Source organism: Varanus komodoensis, unplaced genomic scaffold (assembly GCF_004798865.1).
Source record: "Varanus komodoensis strain SLA01 unplaced genomic scaffold, ASM479886v1 scaffold29_1, whole genome shotgun sequence".
Taxonomy (NCBI): domain Eukaryota; kingdom Metazoa; phylum Chordata; class Lepidosauria; order Squamata; family Varanidae; genus Varanus; species Varanus komodoensis.
The window spans coordinates 9,550,010-9,571,962 of record NW_025335759.1 but is presented as its reverse complement, the minus strand read 5'-3'; the positions used below and the strand labels follow the sequence as shown (position 1 = coordinate 9,571,962).

The 21,953-nt window shown below is 50.4% G+C and overlaps 1 protein-coding gene across 1 annotated transcript; it reads left to right on the top strand.

Annotated features, from left to right (window-relative positions):
• The first annotated feature begins 285 nt into the window (after nucleotides 1–285).
• Nucleotides 286–19,563, top strand: LOC123025826 (guanylate-binding protein 1-like). The gene is made up of 18 exons (XM_044434891.1): nucleotides 286–590; nucleotides 2,723–2,903; nucleotides 2,991–3,100; nucleotides 3,991–4,103; nucleotides 5,447–5,622; nucleotides 6,552–6,752; nucleotides 7,383–7,483; nucleotides 10,537–10,665; nucleotides 10,754–10,988; nucleotides 11,776–11,903; nucleotides 12,140–12,249; nucleotides 13,551–13,759; nucleotides 15,340–15,573; nucleotides 16,298–16,578; nucleotides 17,229–17,441; nucleotides 17,590–17,692; nucleotides 17,894–18,087; nucleotides 18,961–19,563. The coding sequence occupies exons 1-18, from the start codon at nucleotides 555–557 to the stop codon at nucleotides 19,078–19,080; spliced, it is 2,874 nt and encodes a 957-aa protein (XP_044290826.1). The 5' UTR covers nucleotides 286–554; the 3' UTR covers nucleotides 19,081–19,563.
• Nucleotides 19,564–21,953: the final 2,390 nt, after the last annotated feature.

Here is a 21,953-nt window from a genome sequence, read left to right as displayed (position 1 = left end):
CTAGGAGGATTTAGAGCAAGTGCAGAGTTGAAAGCGGAGCTCGCCTTTCTATTGGGGTAATCCCTGTCCCAGTTGGGGGAGTGACCGGCCAAGGTATCGGAGAATAAGGTCCGCTCTTAGCGGGGGGGGGGGGGGGGGGCCCCAAAAGGGGGCGCCCCCCCCCCCCCCCGACTTGCCACGCGTTCAGCGTGCCGAGGCCCTTTACTGACGATCCAGCGGACGCGAGTGGAGGAGCGGGGCTGGATCCTGTCGCGTCCTCCGCGTCATTTCCACGCCTGGCCGCGGCTCGGTCCCCGCCCGCGGGTTCGCTACGGGGCGTGCAAGGCAGCGCTGGCCGGGAGGAAAGAAGCGGGAACGCAAAGCCAACGACTTTTTCCCCCCAGAAAACTTTTCACCCGCTTCTGGGAAGATGACAGCCGATCTGCTAAAAATACCAGACAGCTTCGTGCCGTGCGGCAAAGCGAAAATGAAAGTGAGGCACCAGACCGTCTAGTCTCAGACCGTCAGACCATCTCGCATCAGACCATCTTTGCGGAGCGTTTCGTGCGGCTTGTATGAACATCTTCCCCAGGACGAGGATCCCGGATCAGGTCTGGTTGCCTCATTTCCCACTTTCTTGGGATTGTGTGCCTGTGTCTGCGTGCGCGGGCGTTCCCGTGTGTGCACGCGGGCGTGTTGTCGGGGTTTCTCGGGAGGAGAGCGAGGTCGGCTAAAGTGCCAGCTCTCTGCACGTTTATTACATAACAACAACAACAACAACAACAACAACAATGCTGCCGTTCGCCTTTAGTCCGTGGGATGGGCTTTCCCCCGAGTAAACATGCAAGCATGCGTCGTGAGAATCCGGCCTCAGGGCTCTACTCGGGAGTTGGCGTTTCCTCCTCTACCGTGCCTGCATGCACCGGTTGGTGGGCAGGGGGAGGCCTTGCGCCCATCCTGCCTGAGGGGTCCTGCGGGCGGCCGGTCTGCCATCGTGGGCTGGACGGGCCGTGGCTCTGATCCAGCAGGGCTTTTCTGATGCTCTTGCGGGAATTTCCCAGTGAGAGAGCTTTCTAGCCGGGAATTCCCCACTGGTGGGGCAGTTAGTTACAGGCCAGAAAGCAGACAAGCTGGAACGGGCTGAGAGGAGCACAGAAGGCGTGATCCAGGGACCGCAAACGAAGCCATACGAGGAGCGACTAGGGAACTCAAGCCTCAGCCTCGAGAAGAGAAGACAGAATGGAGAAGTGATAGCACTCAATAAGCACTTGAAAGGCCTCGCAAAGAGGAAGGCCAGGATCTCTTCCCTTTCATCCCAGAGTGCAGGATGCGGAGCAAGGGGCTCACGTTACAGGAAGCCAGATTCTGGCCAGATACCAGGAAAAATTCCTGCCTGTTGGAGCAGTAGGACCGGGGAACCAACGACCGGCCGAGGGAGGTGGTGGGCTCTCCCACACTGGAGGCAGCTGTTGGGGGATGCTTGAACTTGGAGTCCTGCGATGAGCAGGGATTGGACCCAAAGGCCTTCTGGCTCCTTCCAGCTCTCCTATGATTCTATTTTGAAGAGAAAAAATGGTACGGTAGGCAAGCCAGGAGCTTATAACTGGCTTGGACTACAACTCACAGTAGCCCCAGCCAGAATGGGCTGTAGTCAGGGATGCTGAGTCTTGGATTAGAACATCTAAAGGGCACCATTTCCTTGCTGTCTTCACAAAAGCCTTGTGAGGTAGCTTAGGCGGAAAGGGAGCAACTGGCCCAAAGTCACCCAGTGAAGTTTCCTGGCCCAGTGGAAACTAGAACCCCGATCTCCTCGGTGCCGGTCAAGCACTCTGACCACTACAACACACGGGCTTTCTAATATGAGGGGCAGGAGATGGCAGGGCAGACACGGGAAGGCAGCAGGATGCCTGAAGTGCACAGGAGTTCGGCTCATTCCCTCTTTTCTGTTGTCTGTGGCAGCAAAATCTTTCTGGAGTGTATTAGGCGCAATCAGGTGTGAACCTAAATGGCTCCCGATGAAAGTGAAAGAAGTGCGAAAGTAGGACTGCACCTGAATATCAAGAAAACAAAAGAATGATACAATTTTAATGTATGAAGTTGAAATTGTGAAAGATTTTGCATTTCTTGGCTTAGTTTATCAGTTGAAAGTGGTCAAGAAATTAGAAGACATTCTTGGAAGGGCTGCAGTGAAAAAACTAGAAAAGGGAAGTGTTTCACTATGCTGCAGGGATGCCACAGCACTGGGTCCATGCCTGCAGGTAATAGTGAACAGGGCTTCACTCAGGTAAGGTGGGCACAACTCTGGCAGCTGTGTAAGTTGGTGAGAGCCAGTGTGGTGTTGTGAGCACAGCATAGCGAACCAGGACCTGGGAGACCTGGGTTCCAGCCACTACTGGGCCATGAAGCTAACTGGGTGATTTTGGGCCAGTTCCTGATTCTCAGCTTAGTCTACCTCCCAGGGTTGTTGTGAGGATAATACGGACAGCAGGAGGTGGCTTATGCTGGTCATTTTGGGTTCCTTGCACGAAAGAAGGCAGGATATGAATATAATGCAATGAACATCATAGGAAGTCAAACCGAAGGCTTTGCTGTATCAAGGTAAAGGTGATAAATTGGCGAGTGACGGATCATAATAATGGTAGCTTTGTGCAGTCCTGTATGTTTCATACTTAATTGAGAGGCACATGGCCAGCCAGTCAGCACAGAGTGCCCTCTTAGTCTGTCGGTTCCTTCATGCTGCCACCCCTGCTTGCCCGCCAGCACGATGCAGCCTCTCTGCCTGGTGGAGCCATCGCTTCGTGTGAACCCAGAAGCCCTGGACCGTCTCAGGTGCATCACTGACCCACTCCATGTGGTGGGCATCTTCGGGCCCAAGAACACCGGCAAGTCTTTCCTCATGGACCAGTTGGCTGAGCAGAATGCAGGTAAGTGGGCCCGCCACACTCTTGGGTCTCCTGCTTCGGAGGATGTGGCTGGTCCCCTCATCTCTTGCACCCCCTCCCTGTCTGCAGGCTTTGGCTCCACTCCAGGAATATGGATGCAGCTGCTGCCCCACCCAGCTAAGCCAGGTGAAGTCCTGGTGTTACTGGATACCAAAGGTTTCCTTGAGCAAACGGATAAAGTAAGATTGTGCTTCTTTTTATGATATCTTGGTCCAGTTAACATTCAAATAGCAACATATTGGTAATTTACTATGTTCTATTGTATTTCAATGTATCTTATTGTGTTGTAAGCCGCCCCGAGGCTTCGGCAAGGGGCGGCATAGAAATGTTATTATGATAATAATAAAATAATAATAATATTTGGAAGCTAATGGGGCAGTCCCAAGAACTCTCTCTGCTCTCGATAGCTGTGTAAAAACATCTCATTTGTCCCTGTGGCTCAGCCTTCCCCAACCTGGATCCACTAGATGTTTGGTTGTACAGTTGCCAGCATCCTCAGTCAGCGTGACCAGTGGTCAGGGATGATGGCTGTTGTAGTCCAAACCATCTGGAAGAACTCATTTTTCTACTCCCCAATAGCTGAAGCTCTCTGGGCTGTTCAGAAGAATTCATAACACACCATGAAAAAATACAAGAACAGATAAAAACAATGTTTTTCCAATATACAAAATTTTAACACCAAATTTAGTGCAATTTTGGTTCAACTAATTCTGTTAAAAGCCCCTGATTTGAATACCTCATTAAATACACCAAAGTTGCTCTTACATGCCTGGAAGCAGAGGCCATATCCAACCTGGTATCTTCCAGATGTTTTAGACTACACATGCCAGCATTCCTGGCCATTTTCTGGCGGGGGAGGGGGGGGTTGAAGTCCAAAACATTTAAAGGGTACCAGGTTGGGGAAAGCTGCTACAGCCATCTCAGGACGCTGGCGTTCTCATGAAGCTCCAGTAAGGGGTTTGCAAAGGAGGGCGGACGTCCTTTGCAGTTAACCACAACTGCGTGCCATAGATTAAAAGGAGGCAGTCCTTTCCCACTGCTTCTGATGTTCCTTCTGTTTCCGTTTCAGGGGGAGGAAGAGGCCCTTTGCAAGCTCTTCTGCTTGGAAGCCCTCCTCTGCAGCGTCCTCATCTACAACACCAGAGTGTACGGAGAGTTGCAGGATGAACTTGGCGGGTTGCTGTATCCTCCCCAGCACTGCTGTTGGTGCACCGCCAAGGCAGTGGCGTAGTCTCTGCTCGTGCCACACTTGCAATATAGATGCTTGATCAGGACCCACTCGGATCCGTTCGGGAGCATTTCTGGGGCATTGCTGAGCTTGTGATCACGAAGGTGTCGGAGTCCCTGGTTCACTGGTGGCAAGAGTCTGCTTCCTAGTCGTCCCGAGAGCCAGTGTGGTGTCGTGGCTGAGGGCGCAGTCTGGGACTCGGGAACTGGGTCTAGTGCAGCCATGGACATAAGATAACTAACAGATCAGGGAGCAAGGTTCTGGCTCTGCTCTTTGCCTACTTCCTGGCTTCCTGCGTGCGAGGAGAGGTCACTGGTGCTGGTCTTACTGTTCCCAAGGGTCACTGCCGTCTGGCCAAGTACACTGAAGGTGCAGCCCTAAAGTATAAGCCATGCTGGCTGTTGTACTGATTCTGCCTAATGCTGCACCCATACAGCAGATGGGGATTTGTCATTGGACTAGATGTGACTCCCTCTTCTTGTCTAGAGGAGACTAGCTGTAGTGAAAAGGAACAGCAGCCAGGCAGGTATAACTCTTCCCCAGGTGTCCACACAGCTAGGATTGATCTTAGTCCCTGTTTAATGTTGATTTTTCTTTTTAATTGGCAAGGCAGAAGAAGAGCAGCTAACAGGCCCAGCTTGTCTTCCCGTGGAATGCAATGCCCAGTGGAAAAACCCAAAGAATAGATTGGTAAAAATGTGTAAAATATGTGGTTACATAAGCAGGGCATTGTGTCTGTAGACTTGAGAAAACGGGGAGAGTGCTAGCTTAACAATTCATCCAATTCAGGGCCTGGCAGTGCTACATTTTCTAGAAAGGATGCCTATTACTGGATCACAGTATGCAAGATTTGCTGAAAACCTTGGAGCCATTTTGGATTCCATCAACTTTATCAATTTGACCATAGTTTCATCTGTCTGGCCAGTTGCCAGACCTCGGAAGCTCTAAACACAGGACTGGTAGATGTCTCCCTCTCACACAATATTTTCACTTGAAATAATGTATTTTTCTTTTAAAGAGTAGATTGTGCCTTGGAATTATGGGGGAGCTCTTTGGCCTAAGGAAAGGGTTTAGAAAAAGACGTACTCTGAGGCGCCAGCTTTTAATTTTGTTTTGGTCAGCAGACGTGACATCCTTCTTCTTGAAGGGACATGAGACAGATGAAAGAGTTGGCCAGAACAAAACTGGCTGTGATTCAGCACTTCTGGTACATTCTTCTCATTCGAAGCTTTAAAAAGAGAGGCCCAGGGTTCTGGCCATGTTACTGCCTGATTTCCTTTACGAGTATTCCCTACAGTTACATGAAACAACTGGCTGTCCTTAAACAAATGTCTCTGGAAAATAGCTCCTTGCTTAGTAGCATCCTGCCCGAGTTTGTCTGGTGCTTTCGTGATGTGGCCTCCAACTTGACTTGGGAAGAGATTCTTCAAGCCACTGACAATGACCTGGACATTCTCCTTCCAGTTTGTCTAGGTGCGTATCTACAAATTTGGCTACCTCCAGAGATGGAGCTTTTATTGTGTTCTTGCCCTGCCTCAGTCACAGAATGCATATGATTATATAACTTACAATAGCTGTATTTTGTGTGTACACAGAAGGTGTGTGTGTACACAGAAATAAACTTTTCCAAATGCTGTATGTACACTTCAATAGAGGTCGATTAGATATGAGTCTTATCTGCAAGTGGTATCTATATACCGCCTGTTCAAATGCTGAAAGTGATTTTAACATTGTAGCCCATTGTATTATTGAGTGTTTATTCTTTCAGTGTTGTACTGTCAGTCTTTTAGCTGTCAGAAGAGCCCAGACTCCTCCTGTGCTGATCATGTGTTAGTTGCAAGGAAACAGACAATCTCATAGGATATGTACATTCATATATATTCAAGATTGTTCCATTGCAAGGTTTATCCATGGAATAACCTGCTCTGAAAAAGAGGCACGTATTGGCCATTGCTAAAACACATGGTTAAAAACAGTATTAGCTGTGTTATATGTCCACCAATTATATTACTTAGACGAACTTTTATTTATTTAAAAACTTTTTTAGACCGTCCCTTACTGTAGTCTTGGGACGGTTTAACAATAAGACAAAGTAAAACACAGCATCCTAATCAAATTCTTAATCAGTCAACAATAAAACCCATATTAAAAACCAGAGGGAATGAGAGGGAAATGGGCTTCAAGTAAATGGGGAAGCTTAATTCTTCCTGAAACGGTGTCCTTGTCCACCTGCAGCCTCAGAGTACTCTGGGGAGAGGGAACTGCTTTAGAGGTTCAGTAGAGCTGCAGCTGGCAGTGACTGGCACAGAAAGTGGGCAGATACGGAGATTTCTGTGTAAAACCTCTGGGGGTTTTTGGGTTGTCTGATGCTCGGCTTTTCTTATTGCATGTTTCACTTCCAGATTTGAAGGACACACTGGCCTATTCCATACTGCAGCAGTTTCCCTCTCGGAAGGCCTTCTGTTTCCACTGCCCATGTGTGGATGAACAGGATTGGAATCTTTTCTCTTCAGACCTGCTGCATCCCACTTTCCGGAAGCAGCTTGGGGCATTCAAACAATACATTCTGAGCAAGGGGCCTAAGAGGAACGCCAATGGGGGCAGTAAGTCCAAGGTTTTCCTTGCATGGAGGGGATCGAAGCATCTTCCTTCATAGGCAGTGCAGGCCTGAGACACTTGGCTGTCCAGATCAAAGGACAGGAGATCGGCGCATGTCATTTTATGTCTACCAGCTGGACCTGCGTCACACCGGGTCCTTTACTGCTCTCCACGGTGGCCACCTAGCTCAAGGCTGCGCAGGGCAGGCCGCATGGCTCACACAGGTTGTCCACCGTCCCTTTCTTGCTTCTTCCTCTCCCCCGGCATCTAGGAACTCCCACCAGATGTGTCGGACCTCAGCTCCCGTTTTTCTGGCCCTTCTCCAACCTGGTCCTCTCCAGAAGTACTGGAGAAGTCCCTGCACCCTCCGCCTTCCTCAGCCTGGGCTTCACTGGGTCGGGGAAGGTGGTTGAATAGTAATATTACCATGATCGATGTTGACTCATTTGTCAGGAGGGTGGAAAATGGGTGATCGGGTAGAAGGGCTTGCCTGCTGAATTTTTCAGATCCTTCTGTGGTCAAGGGCACAAAACCTGGCCAGTCTATTCTTTGTCCTGTTACCCCAATGGTTAGATAAGAGATTAATGGTGAGGCGGATACAACCTGCAACAGTTTTGTCTTGTCTTGTCTTTCAGTTTTGTGCAGGTGGCTGGAACAGCTTGTGAACGCCTTGTCTCGGAATCAGCCTATCCCTCTGAGCACAATTTTGAAAGGATCAGAAGCACCTGTAGCATCGGTACTGGGCTCCTGGTGCTCTGTTTACCTGTCAGCCATATTCAGTTAGAGAGCAGTATAAATTTCAGTCTGAAGTGGGAACTTAGCTGAGAACACCCCAGCAGATATTTATTTATTTATTTATTTATTTATTAAAACATTTTTATGCCGCCCCATTCGCCGAAGCCTCGGGGCGGCTTACAACAAAAAATTAAAATAACATTTTAAAATATATACAATAAAATACAAATATATAATATAAAACATACACTATAAAACAAGCCGCCCTGGCCAAATAAAATTCAATAATATTAACATTTAAAATACTGCTTAAATAAAAAGGTCTTCGCCTGGCGCCGAAAAACAAATAACGACGGCGCCAGGCGGACCTCTCTGGGGAGCGCATTCCATAACTTAGGCGCCACCGCTGAGAAAGCCCTCCTCCGAGTAACCACCCTCCTAACTTCTTCCATGGAGGGCTCCCGGAGAAGGGCCTCTCCCGCCGATCTCAGGGGGCGGCTGGGCATATAAGGATGTAAGCGCTCCTTCAGGTAACCAGGACCCAAGCCGTTTAGGGCTTTATAGGTCATAACCAACACCTTGAATTGGGCCCGGACTTCAATGGGAAGCCAGTGAAGCTGACGGAGAACTGGAGTCATGTGAACATAACGTCCAGTCCCCGTCAGCAGCCTGGCAGCTCTATTTTGGACCAATTGAAGTATCCGGACCGTCTTCAAGGGTAGCCCCACGTAGAGCGCGTTACAGAAGTCCAAACGGGAAGTCACCAACGCATGTGTCACTGTCGCAAGGCAGTCATTCTCCAGATAGGGGCGCAGCTGATGAATTAGCCGAAGCTGGAGGAAAGCGCTCCTCGCCACTGCTGTTACCTGAGCTTCCAGTGAAAGCTCTGGGTCGAGGAGCACTCCCAAGCTGCGGACCTTGTCCCTAAGAGGGAGTGCAACCCCATTCAGGACAAGGTTCAATTCACCCTCTCCGAAGCCCGATCCGCCAACCAACAGGACCTCCGTCTTGTCTGGATTGAGCTTCAGTTTATTGGCCCTCATCCAGCCCATTACCTCGGCCAGGCACCGGTTCAGCACAGCCACTGCCTCACCTGGATTGGTGGAAAACGAGAGGTAGAGCTGGGTATCATCAGCGTACTGATGGTTCCGCAGCCCACACCTCCTGATGACCTCTCCCAGCGGTTTCATGTATATGTTGAACAGCAAAGGGGACAAAATGGACCCCTGCGGTACTCCATGGCATAGCTGCCATGGCGCAGAGCCATAGTCCCCCAGCACCACCTTCTGGAACCGGCCATTGAGATAGGAGCGGAACCACCGCAAAGCAGTGCCTCCAACCCCCAATCCCGCAAGCCTATCCAGAAGGATACCATGGTCGATGGTATCGAAAGCCGCTGAGAGGTCCAGCAGAACCAACAGGGACGCACTCCCCCTGTCCTTCTCCCTGCACAGGTCATCATACAGGGCGACCAAGGCAGATTCAGTACCGTACCCGGGTCTGAAGCCGGACTGCAATGGGTCCAGATAATCAGTTTCATCCAAGAGTGCTTGGAGTTGTCCCGCCACCACTCGTTCTAACACCTTGCCCAGAAACGGGATGTTGGCCACTGGTCTATAATTAGTGGCCATCTCTGGATCCAGTGACGCCTTCTTCAGGACCGGTCGGACTACCGCCTCCTTCAAAGGGGCAGGCACCCGACCCTCCCTCAGAGAAGCGTTAACCACTTCCAAGATCCAGGTTCCAATCCCGTGCTTGGAATCATTTATTAACCAAGACGGGCAAGGGTCCAAAAGGCAAGTGGTTGGACGTACTCGCCCAAGCACCTTGTCCACATCATCGGGCCGCAATAACTGAAATTCATCCAATAAATCTGGACCAGACGGCAGCATTGGTGTCTCCTTTGAAACCTCTGAATCAATAGTGGTGTCCAGCTCGTGACGAATCTGAGCGATTTTCTCCCTGAAATGCCTGGCAAAGTCGTCACAGCGGGCCTTTGAGGGTGGAATCAGGTCTTCCTTTGGACCTGGACGGACCAGGCCTTGCACCACTCGAAAGAGCTCCGCCGGACGGCATTGTGAGGAGGCAATGGAAGCGGAAAAGAATCTCTTTTTTGCCGCCCTCACCGCCACAGCATAGGCCCGATAGTGGGCTCGTAAGTGTGTTCGGTCAGATTCATCTCGTGATTTCCTCCACCTACGCTCTAGTCGTCTCCCAACCTGCTTCATCGCCCTCAATTCAGGAGTATACCAAGGGGAAGAGCGGGCTCTGCCCGGTGGGAGAGGACGCTTAGGAGCGATCGTGTCTACAGCCCTGGTCATCTCCCCATTCCACAGTTCGACCAGAGCCTCGACAGGAGCACCCGTCTTGTCAGCCGGAAACTCCCCCAGGGCCTTCAGGAATCCTTCTGGATCCATCCGGCTCCGGGGGCGGACCCACATAATCGGGTCCGCACCCTTACAGAGGGAGAAGTCGCTCTCGAGCATAAACCTCACCAGGAAGTGATCTGACCATGACAGGGGAGTCAAGCATAAATTACTCACCCTCAGACCACCCTCTTCCTGCCCCGTCGAGAAAACCAGGTCCAGAGTGTGTCCCCGTTCATGGGTGGGGCCGGTGACATGTTGAGACAGCCCCATGGCCGTCATGGAGGCCATGAAGTCCTGAGCCGCCCCGGTCAGACTAGCCTCGGCATGGAGATTGAAGTCCCCCAGGACCAACATCCTGGGGGTCCTCAACACCAGATAGGCTGCGATAGGATGGAGGGAGGACAAGAGGGACACGCCAGGGCCGTGGGAAGAGCCCGTGTGGTACAGAGGTTAAGAGCGCTGCACGGGCACTCGGGGAATCGGGGACCTGGCTCTCGCTGAGCCATGAAGGCCGCTGGGGGACTTTGGGCCAGGCACTGCCTCTTGGCCTGGCCTGCCTTGCAGGGTGGTTGTTGCGAGGTTGAAAGGGAGAAGAGGAGAACCTTGCGAGTTCCTTGCAAGAGGAAGAAAGCCAGGATGCAAATACAGTGTAATAATGACTGAAATACTAATGTTTGCTGTCAAGGTCAGCATGGAGAGGCCACACTCTCGCAGGGAACACCGCCCAGAGCCACCGAGAGGTGCTTGCCCCCTTCCCCCTTCCAGCCTGTCTGATCACCTGCACTGGTCCCCTCCATCCCAGGCAGCAGAGGAGGTGAGAACAAACAGCCAACCGCTGCTCTCTCTCAAATTCAGAACCCAGCCGTGCCTCCGTTCTTATCCTGGATGTTTACTCTCCTCAGGTTCCTCAAGATATTGAGCCTCCTTCCCTGGCTTTCCTTTCTTTGGCCCAAGCAAGCGATATGGATGCCCCAATGTGCCTTATAGAAAACAAGCCCGGTGAAAAGTTGCAGGTCAACCGGGAAGCTCTGCAGCTCCTGCAGAGCATCCAGCAGCCGGTGGTGGTGGTGGCCATCGTGGGGCTGTACCGCACGGGCAAGTCCTACCTCATGAACCAGCTGGCTGGCAAGAACAAAGGTGAGGACAAAGGGCACAGCGTCGTGTCTCTTTCTTCCCTGCAGTCCACGAAGGGCTTAAATGAGGATGGGTGCCCACCCATTCCGCCTCCCACGAAGGAATTTGGAGACGAGTACCACCTTCCTTTCATACCTGCTACAGGAAATGGGGAATCTCTGGCTGGTGGACAGCATAGGACACGTAGGATCTTATCTCCTACTCAGAATCTGATGGGGATAAGATCTACATTTTGCCTTGTGTTGAGAAAATGAGCCTTTTTCACTTTGCAGCCTGGAGATGCTCTTATCTCCTGTTGTCTGCTGATTGGAAGATAAGAGTTTTCTGGTGAGACACTGGGAGTAGGGACATACGGATTTTTAAAACCCTGTGCTCTCTGTGTCTTATAGACTGTCAGACATCTTTCCTTCCACTGCCCACTTATTGATACAATCACTTTTTCAACTAAGAATTGCCTTTTTTGCACCAGCACAAGTATGCCTTTGTGCAAATCCCCCATGTTAAAAAATTATGGATTTCTCCAACACCCATAATTAGAAGAAAGCTGTTGAGTAATTCAGTCCTTCTTACTTCTGAGTAGACTTTTAATACCTTAGAACCACACTGATTGTTGATTTGGCTTTTGGCCCTGCCCACAGATGGAGTCAACCTCCCGAGAACTTCCCCAGATTGGAATTTGCCCCTTAGACTGAGCAAGCTTCTCCGTGCAGATCTGCCGTTTTTGAAAAGCCGCAGAGCTGGATGCCCTCAAACCTGATCTCCCTCCCCTTGGGAATTCTTCCCTATGCAGGTTTTGCTCTGGGGGCCACGGTGCAGTCCAAAACCAAGGGCATCTGGATGTGGTGCCGCCCACACCCCTTGAGGCCTGGCCACACGCTGGTGCTGCTGGACACCGAAGGGCTCGGTGATGTCGAGAAGGTGAGTCGGGGGCACAGGGCTGGTGGCCAGGCCAGGGGAGGCCACTGTGGAAGCTTTTCCTGCAAGGGAAGGACGGAGATCTAGACTACTCCCACTATAACTGAAGCCTCCAAGGATGCCTCACGCCAGGATGCCAGGAATCGGGGAGAGGGAGCCACCGGCCCGTCCCCGGAGGGCCCTTGCAGCACCTTGCTGTGCCCACTGTTTCTGCTGAACGTGTGCGTCCCTCTTTGCAGAGCAACACTGAGAACGACTCGTGGATATTCGCCCTCTCCATTCTGCTCTGCAGCACCTTCGTGTACAACAGCATGGGCACCATCAACCACCAGGCGCTGGAGCAGCTGCAGTATCTTTCTGCAAGGACTGGGGCCAAACCCCCTGGTCCCGTGGGGCCACAGAGCACCATGATAGGAGCCGAGGAAGCCACGGTATCCCAGGATGCACTCCTGGCCCTTCCAACGCAGTGTTGCTTGCAGTGGCTCTTCTCTGATCTTCCCTGCAGACAGCTAGTCCTGAAGGGCATTTATTTATTTGATTTATATCCCACCTCTCCCTTTTCTAAAGAACTCAAAGCAGCCTTCTCCTCTTCCTGCTCTCAGTCTTAGTCCCAGCACAACAACCCTGTGAGGTAGGCTGGACTGAGGGTCTGTGGCTGGCCCAGAGTCACTCGGCTGGTGCCACGGCTGAGTCGGGACTCGAACCCGGATTGCCTGAGTCCCAGCCCCGTGCTCTTAACCCCTACACCATGCTGCCTGTATGCTAAGCTCAGGATCCGAAACACTACGCCTATATATACCAGATGCAAGGTACCGGTCCGTTCGTGACCCGTTAGTGGGTTTCTGAGGGAGGCCTGTGTGTGAAAACAATGCTGGACTCGATGGACCTTCGCCCCGATCCAGCCGGGCTCTCAGGAGATACTGGTGCTCGGAGCTGGCACGTTCTGTAGGCGAGGCACCTGGGTTGCTACCCTGTTAATGCTTTGCCTACATGGGGCTTTCGTCCATCTCCAGTCTCCTATTGTGGTTCCTCATCCCTTCTAAAAACTGGGAAAAGGAACCCTTTTCCATGAAGAATGAAATGCCGTTAAAGGAGGGAGACACCAATTGTCCCAGGATGAAGCCAAACTTAAAGAGGGTGTTTGGAATGAGAACCTCACATGGGGCTTTATGGAAGGAAGGCTGTTTGACGGCTTAAGAGCGTCTTTAATAACCGCCATATCTGTACAGTCTCACTCTGCCTCCAGATGCCCAAGGTATATCCGTGCGATGGAGTGGTGAAGAGCGCAGGCCTGAGACGCGGGAGGTCTGGCTAGCGCAGCTGCGGTCCTCAACCCACCCGACCTCACAGGGTCGATGTTGTAGGGATAAGGCTGAGAGGAGAACGGGAATTGTACAAGTCCTCTTCAGTTCATTGGAACAGCAATACAATACATTTCACAATAAAGTGAATTAAAATCTTTCTGAACGAGGGGGAAAACGGGAAGTGAGAGTTAGGAAAAATGCATCGTGGGGAAATAGGATGGGAGAGGCAGACTTCTGCTGGCCTTATGGCCATAGAATAGACATTGCGGATTTGAATGCCTAGGCAAATGAGTAACATTGAGAAGTTATTGCCCCTGCACTGCCATTTCCTTAGTCCAACTCCCAGCTATGTAACCGAAATAACGGAGCACATCAAGCTGAGGTCCTCGGCCAGGACAGACGGTGAAACAGCGGACAGGCTTTTCGGCGACCTTGCCATGTTCTTCCCAAGTTTCATCTGGGTTGTGCGGGACTTCACGCTGCAGCTTAAAGAGGAGAATGGAGAGTCTTTCACTGAGGACGAGTATCTGGAGAGGGCCTTGCAGAGAGGGAAAGGTAATTTGAAGAGCTGGCGGGATTGCAGTTGGTAGGTCCGGCCTTTTAACTTCTGAAGCTTGAGTTCTCGGAGGATTTGGGCTCAATCCAAGACAACAGGGAGGGGTTGGGGATGCACCTTGCTTGGCATGTGAACAGCCAGAGGTGGTGTGTGCGCCAGGAGAGCGGCATTCGGTCGTTTTGGGAGCATTCACAACGGTCTGCTCACAACTATCTCACAGCTAGCAGCAGACTACTCCAGCGAGCGCATCAGCACCGCCTTCTTAGAAGGTGTGGCAACCCTGACGAGAACAAGAGGAGGTCCTTCTTATCGCATTATCAGTGAGGATGGTAGAAAAGAGCACTGCTAAGGTAAACTGAGAGAAGAGGCATCTTTGGCACGCAGGCCCCGAATATGACAGCATCCCCAGTCATGATCATACCTGGTCTAAAAAGGTATATATGTGGAACTAGCCACATTCTGGTTAGTCATTTCTTATGCCAGCGTTGGGCAGAAAGTCGATCTCTGGATGTTTAGTATTTCAACTCCCAACTTCCTGGCCATTGGCCAAGCTTGTAGGGGCTTCTGGGAGTTGGAGTCCAAAACATCTGGAAATTTCCTTTCTGCCCACCCTGCCTTAGGCAATCTGGGGTATTGAACGTTCATACATTTGTGTAATCCCTGTTTTTTCTATGTGACTTTTTTTTTTTTAACCATCTCTGTTAGCCTTCTGCTAAGCACACATTTTCTGACTGGCTATGTCCACCTTGGGAGCCATTTTATGAATGTGTTTGCCTTCCCTCCATCACAGCCATTTAGTAAAAGCACCCACAGCTCTCCTTCCAAAATCCCACATTTCTACCAGTCCAAAAACCCGGGCACCCTTGATGTGCAACAACCCAAGGGTTTCAAAGAAGAGTAGATTACGTGGACGTGCAAGCTGGGACGGAGTCAGTTCCCAGTTTCTGCAGACCGTTTTTCCTTCCCCTGTCCTTAAGGAGATTTCATCAATACATTTGTGGGTAAAAACAGAAGAGCAGGCATGCCTGGAGATAAGCAAGGCATTGGCAAGGTTAGCACAAGATGGCTGAAAGATTAGACTCAGCTTAGTAGAGAAAGGCTGGCTCTACAGTTGGGCAGGCCATCTCTAGCCAGAGTTCTGGGAGCAAGGTACTCTGAATGTCAAAAGAATATCGATTCTAGAGTACAATTAGGGGGCAACAAATTATCACCTACTTAATATGTATTTGGACCACTGTGGGGATAAGCAGTTGGCAATAACATATTGCATATTTTTAAAGTCTTTTAAAAATTTTAATTTAAAAAAAATGTTTAGGTTTCACAATAAAAAGTGAGCTAATGTGTTTCTGTGACTAGCTTAGGTATCAAACTGTTGCTGATAAAAATGCCTTCTGTATGCTAATGCCATTAATCTTTTTGAAGTATTTGACTAGTCAGTGGACCACCAAATACACAGAGTTCTGGCTGATGGCGATCCTGCGTTGGATGGGCCCGTGGGTGTGGCTTGGGCAAGCGGTTGCGTGTGGACTGGCCCGTGCCATCCAGCTGAATGGGCTGCCTGTGCTTGACTCTCTCCCAGACGCCACCGAAAAGCGTGACCTTCCCAAGAAGTTCCTACGGCAATATTTCCCCTGCCGCAAGTGCTTTGTCTTCGACCGCCCCGCTGAAAGAAAGGATTTGGAGCGCTTGGAGGATTTGCCCGAATCAAAGCTGAACCCAGAGTTCCTGCAGCAAGCTCGCCATTTCTGTGACTACGTTCTCCAGAATGCTCCAGCCAAAGGGATCCAAGGGGGACCCCCGGTGACAGGGAAAAGTGAGTGGGGGCAGCCGAGAAAGCAGGGAAAGACCCTGGGAGAACTGCGGGCGGTGGGAAAGACGGAGCATGAACCTCTGGGGGGATCCCAGGCTTGGTGTGAGCCCTCCGTGTTGGGCTTTTAGTGCTTCCCATCGTGCATGAGCGAGGGATGGTTCAGGCCCGGTGGTACTGGACCTGAGGCCCATGGGCCAAATCCAGCTCACGCATGGTCCTGCTGTGACCATCTGGGATTCCCCGGAAATTGACACCCCTTTCTCTGACCGCCTATTTGGTGGCTTCTTGGCTTTTGCAGTTTTTATCTCCAGGGGGACTCGGGAGGTCTGGGTTCAAGTCCTCACTCAGCCATGGAGCTCCGGGTCAGGCACAGACTTGCAGCCTGGCCTACCTCGCAAGGCTGTTGCCGTGGGGAAAAGACGGAGGCGTAGAATTACGTGAGCTTCCCTGAAAGGGAAAATGGGATAATAAATATAATTTATTTATAATAATATAACATAACGCAGTCCATCAGCCAGAGGTGGAAATGCCTCTTCTGAGGCTGATGTACTGGCAGCGGGAGTGCTTTGGCCCATCCCTTCCTGCCTTTGGCCTGCCAAATGATTCTGGCATGTTTACCTGCACCTTGGATGAAAAGAGGGGTTTCAGTGCTCTTGCTTCCTCAAGCGCTCAGAAGGAGGCCGGACAGAAATCCCGTGCAGACAGGCATGCCGTCGCTTTCTTGCAGTGCTGGGGGGCCTGGCCGAGACCTACGTGGATGCCATCCGCCGCGGAGCCGTCCCTTGCATTGAAAATGCGGTGCTGGCCTTGGCTCAGGCGGAGAACGCGGCTGCTGTGCGCGAGGGGCTGGAGCGCTACGACGAGATGGTACAGCTCCTGTCGGTGCTGCCCGCGGAGGACATGACGGAGCTGCTGGCCGTGCACGCTCGCTGCGAGGAAGAGGCCATCCAGGTGTTCCTGAACCATGCCTTCAGAGATGAGAACCAGCAGCACCAGCACAAGCTGAGGGTGTGCGGCCATTTTGTACAGCTCCTCCATCTTCCCTGGGAAGAGTCCCTGAGGCCGTTTCCATCAGTATGATTAAAGAGAGCAGTTCAAGCGGCGAGAAAAGAGACAGACCAAGCCACAGCTAGCAGAAATTCACACACATGAAAAGGCCCACAGAACGAAGTGCTGTGGCTGTCCGTGTGAAGGGAAACACGGAAGGGCCTAGTCTCTTGGGAGGGAATCTGGCAACTGGGGGCTGCCACAGAAAAGGCCCCGTCCCGTATCCCCAGCAGTCACACCTGTCCAGATGCAGGCGACCCAAGCAGGGCACCTGGTGATGCTGCGGTGGATGGGCAGCCTCCCACTGGAGGTGGTCCTTCCAGTGTTGTGATGGTGAGCTGTTTATCAGCAATAATCAGTATCTTGAATTGGGCCCAGAAACCAACTATAAGCTAGTGCAATTTTGCTAACTGCTTCAGAAAATTCTAAGACGTGGCAAATCTATATGACAAATAGTTGCATGCTAGTTCAGGAGAGGCTGATCACGATCAGGCCAGTTACTTGTGATGGAGGGAAGGCAAAGACCCGTAACCTTTGTTCCAAAGCTTTGGATTTAGGGGACTGTTTGGGGAACTTGCGTCACAGCCTGTCTTGCCTTTCCTGTCCTACAGAACCAGCTGCAGTTAAAACTTGAGGAGCTCTGCCTTCGGGACGAGCAGGTCTCCTTGGATCGCTGCCTGGCTGTGCTTTGTGAGTTGTTCCAAGAAGTGGAAGAGAGGATCTCCAGGGGGGCATATGCTGTGGCTGGCGGCTACCAACGGTTCCAGGCTGACCAGCAAGAAGTGATCGAGGCGTATTTCAGGGTGGCTAATAAAGGAAACATGGTATGTGGCCCAGCAACCTGGATGCTTGTGTGAAACTCTGGCTCAGCCCTTTGCAAAGCGAATCTGAGGGCGTGTGCTTTGTATACAAAGCTCCGAAAAGGAACACAAAGCCAAGGGAACCCCCTCACTCTCTCCCTGTACCCCACAGGCTTCCAAGGCCCTGCACGATTTCCTGAAATCCAAGGAAGGTGCAGCCGACTCCATTCTGCAGGCTGATAAGAACCTCACAAGCAAACAGAAGGAGATGGAAGGTGAACCCGGGCATTTTCATGTTCCAGTTTGGGCTGTTGCTTTTAAATCTTTCTGTTGCTGCTGGTTTTTACTTTGGTGTTATATTTTGACAGCCTTGCTCAGCACTGTGGCAAGAAGTCACAGCCTGGAGACCTAATCTTACCAGACTGAAGAAAAGCCAAGGCCACCTCTTAGACACCCTTGTGTTGTTTTCTCTTTAGCGGAGAGAGCCCGTGCCGAAGCTGCCGAACGTGAGGCTCAGGCGCAGAAAAAGCGCCATGAGCAGAATGAGCAGTTGATCCAGGATATGAAGCGGAGCCACGAGGAGCACAAAAGGCAGTTAATGGCCAAGATGGAAGAGGACAGGAAAAAATTAACAGATGAATTTCAGATAAGCCTGAACCAGAAGCTTCTGGTAAGAGCCCTCACCATCCCGACATGTTCCATTTTGGAACCCACAAGTGTACAAAAGGACCAGGAAGAGTAACAGCCAACACATAAGCACGAGCTTTTCCTTCCAGAGGGTTCCAGATCCTTAGCGCCAATTTGCATTGCTGGGCCTGGGGGACACAAGACTGCAGTTTGCAGAAAAGGCATAGCTTGCGTGCTTTACTTAACACACCGGAGATCGTCCGACTGGGCTCCTTTTGGTGCATTAAGAGATGCACATCAAAAGGAACAATAATGGCAACTGGCCAAGTGTTCAGAAGAATGTAAAGAGGAAAAAAGGATGCAGGAGGGAAGGCAAGTCAGAATTCCAGCAATGGAACATGCAAGTAAAACGTTCAGAATTCGTCTGTCTTTAAGATGAGGTGCATAGTATGTTAGTTGGTAGTTACAGTCCTGGTAAAATGTTATGCATAAGGGCGGATGGCTCAGAATATGCCCAGCCCATGGCAGTTTGGTTGGTCGAGTTCATTTTCTTCTGTTTCTGCATTCAGCCGCTATTCTTTTTTTAAAATTCGCACAGACATCCATACTTACATTAGTATGCTTGTATATATATTTCCACAACATAGACATTTATCAATGGCTTTTATGCAAAAATATTCTTTCTTAAAAATAGCTCTTGGGGGCGTAGAATTACATTGCAAGTTTCTGAGAAGTGGAAAATCTGTAGGATAATTATATTCTAGCTAGCAGGAAATGCTGGAAATACTGGCTCAGCTCAATTCTCTCTGTGTGTGTGTGTGTACACATACATGTATACACCTACAAAATATTTACAGATTCCCCCTTCCTACCACTCCCAGCTTTGCCTACATTGTTCTACATTTCCCCCTACTAGGAGCAGACCCGGCTTCAGCAAGAAGGCCATCGAGAAGAAGTTTCCAGGCTTCATCGTGAGATCCAAAGCCTGAGAAACAAGATTCACGAAAAGCGTTCCTCTAGCTGCGTGATTGCTTAAAGTGGCTTCTTTGAAAGCGAGCGGATAAGAAACACTGCCCAGGACTTTGGAGGTGGAAACTGAGCTTTGAGACTTTGCCCAACCATGTAGGTCATGTGGGTGGGTTTTAGGGAGGGAATGGGGCGATAACACCCCCTTTCCAGCACTATATTGAGATTGTGTCATTATTTCTCAGGCATGTCTTTGCCTGTGGTGAATTCACTGTATCTTTGCACTGACTGACTGCTGTTCCAAACAACACGAGATCTTGCTTACTGGATCAGTATTTAGCAGGTACTGGTGTTGTTTCTACATACTATAACGCTAAGTCTGCATCATAAGATGATGAAATTAAGACATTCAGATTGTCCATGGAATGGAACCTTCTAAAGTTGCCTTCAGCTTGTTGTTGTTAGTCGCGAAGTCGTGTCCGACCCATCGCGACCCCATGGACAACACTCCTCCAGGCCTTCCTGTCCTCCACCATCCCCCGGAGTCCACTCAAGTTCACACCCACTGCTTCAGTGACTCCATCTAACCACCTCATCCTCTGCCATCCCCGTCTTCTTTTGCCATCTATTGTTCCCAGCATTAGGCTCTTCTCCAGGGAGTCCTTCCTTCTCGTTAGGTGGCCAAAGTATTTCAGTTTCATCTTCAGGATCTGGCCTTCTAAAGAGCAGTCAGGGTTGATCTCCGCTAGGACTGACCGGTTTGATCGCCTTGCGGTCCGAGGGACTCGCAGGAGACTCCGCCAGCACCACAATTCAAAGTCCTCAATTTCGACGCTCAGCCTTCCTTATGGCCCAACTTTCACAGCCATATATTGCAACTGGGAAAACCATAGCCTTGGCTATATGCACTTTTGCCGGCAGGGTGATGTCTCTGCTTTTTTGTATGCTGTCTAGATTTGCCATAGTTTTCCTCCCCAGGAGCAAGCGTCTTTTAATTTCTTGGCTGCAGTTCCCATCTATGGTGATCTTGGAGCCCAGGAAAATAAAATCTGTCACTACCTCCATTTCTTCCCCATTTATTTGCCAGGAAGTGAGAGGACCGGATGCCATGATCTTAGTTTTCTTAATGTTGAGTTTCAAGCCAACTTTTGCACTCTCCTCCTTCACCCGCATCAAGAGGCTCTTTAGTTCCTCTTCACTTTCTGCCATGAGAGTGGTATCAGCTTGAGTGGATAGTTTATTGGGTTTGTTCACGGGGAAAACAGCTCTAACCACTTGCTTAGTTGTGAGGTTTACTAGCCAGAAATGAGTCAAGTACACCAAACTATCAAGCTGCAGCGTGTGCACACTACCATCTATTTCCCCGTGAGCTTCTTGGTGTTGTAAGTAGGGCAGAATACCCTGGTGGTAATCGCTCAGGTTAATTAATGGGCCACGTTCCACTAGGAAGTTCTCCTCCTGCTAAACTCCATTGAATGGAGTTCTCCAGTGCTTCACCTTTGGAAAGCCGGTTTTGACATCACCGCAGCTTGTGCAGGAGAACTTCCAGATGGATTTTCCTCAAGGCTTTGATCTGTTGCCATCCTTCATGACACTCGATCAGCTGCTAAAGGACGTAGACTCCCTTTGGACCATCTCTGTCAAATCCATGAAGGTGCTGAGATGGGGAAGGCCCTCACAGTTGGCTCAGGTGTTGTCCAGGAAGCATTGGCTCCACCCCGGCCTGCTGCTGTACTCACAGAATCCTCGAATAGCAGAGTTGGAAGGGGCCAGGAAGGCCATCGATCATCCCCCTGCGGTCACAGGCCATCAGGTTATACCACAGCACTCCGGTGGCTGTCCATTTCCTTCTTGAATGTCTCCAGCATGGGAGAGCCCATGTTCTCTCTAGACAACTGGTTCCATGGTATTGCTCTGACACAGAGGAAATTTTTCCTGATCCCTGGCCTGGGTCTGGCTCTCCCATATTCCCAGCAACCCTTAGGAATTCTTAATTCCCTCTGAATGGTGCAGGGGCTCCAGTTGCTGCCTCTCGGACAGCACACTCACTCCTGAGCTTACTGCAAGGTTTGATGAGGGGGCACAAGGCCAGCGAGACCTCAGGGGCCCCGGTAGTTGTTGGAGCGCTCGTCTTACTATGTGCCAGTCTGACCATTTTGCTCTCTGGAGGGGGCCCTGGTCATGGTCCCTGCCTGGGGCAGGCGCAGGGGATGGTCAACCAAGCAAGGGCCTTCCAGCTCCTGGGAAATGTCCCGTTTTTGGCTGTATCCTGGCCAGTGCTTGTAGCTCCGTTTTGCCAACTTGCAGGGTACCTTCCGTTGCATTTGCACATTTTATTGAATATTATCTGCTTGTAGGTGTGGAAATTGTGCCCTTCTGGAAGTTCTGGCCTACAACAAGCATCTCTCATTGATTGGCTAGGCTGGCTAGAAGTAATGGGAGTTGAAAATGAAAATATCTGGAGAAATGAACTAATCGAGCTGTTGGTTTGAACGCTGTTTTTAAAATACTGGTGGTTTAATGTATGTTTCCTATTCTTTTTTTTAAATCTGCAAACCATTTTATAAATTATCATGAGGAATAGTATAAATGTCAAAATAGAATTGAGAACCTCCAGAAGTATATCCCACAAATTTCAATGGGTGTTGTCCTAGGGAACTGAGCAGAGAGAGCAAAAGCCTGTTAAACGAACAAATGAAGAGAATTATACTGAAATACGCACTGAAATGTATTTGGTTTGGCATGGAGGATGTTGCTTAAATTAGAAATAAAATGATGTCTGACTTGAGGTACCTCTGTTCTGCTCGTTTTCTTCCTTTGTGATGCTGCTGTGAAGACAAACATACAAATGTGTATGCCAAAGAGCATTCTCTGTTTTGAAAAGTGTTACATGCGTAATAAGGCACAGCTCCTCTTCTTCGGTCACCCAACCGCTGGCCCCGG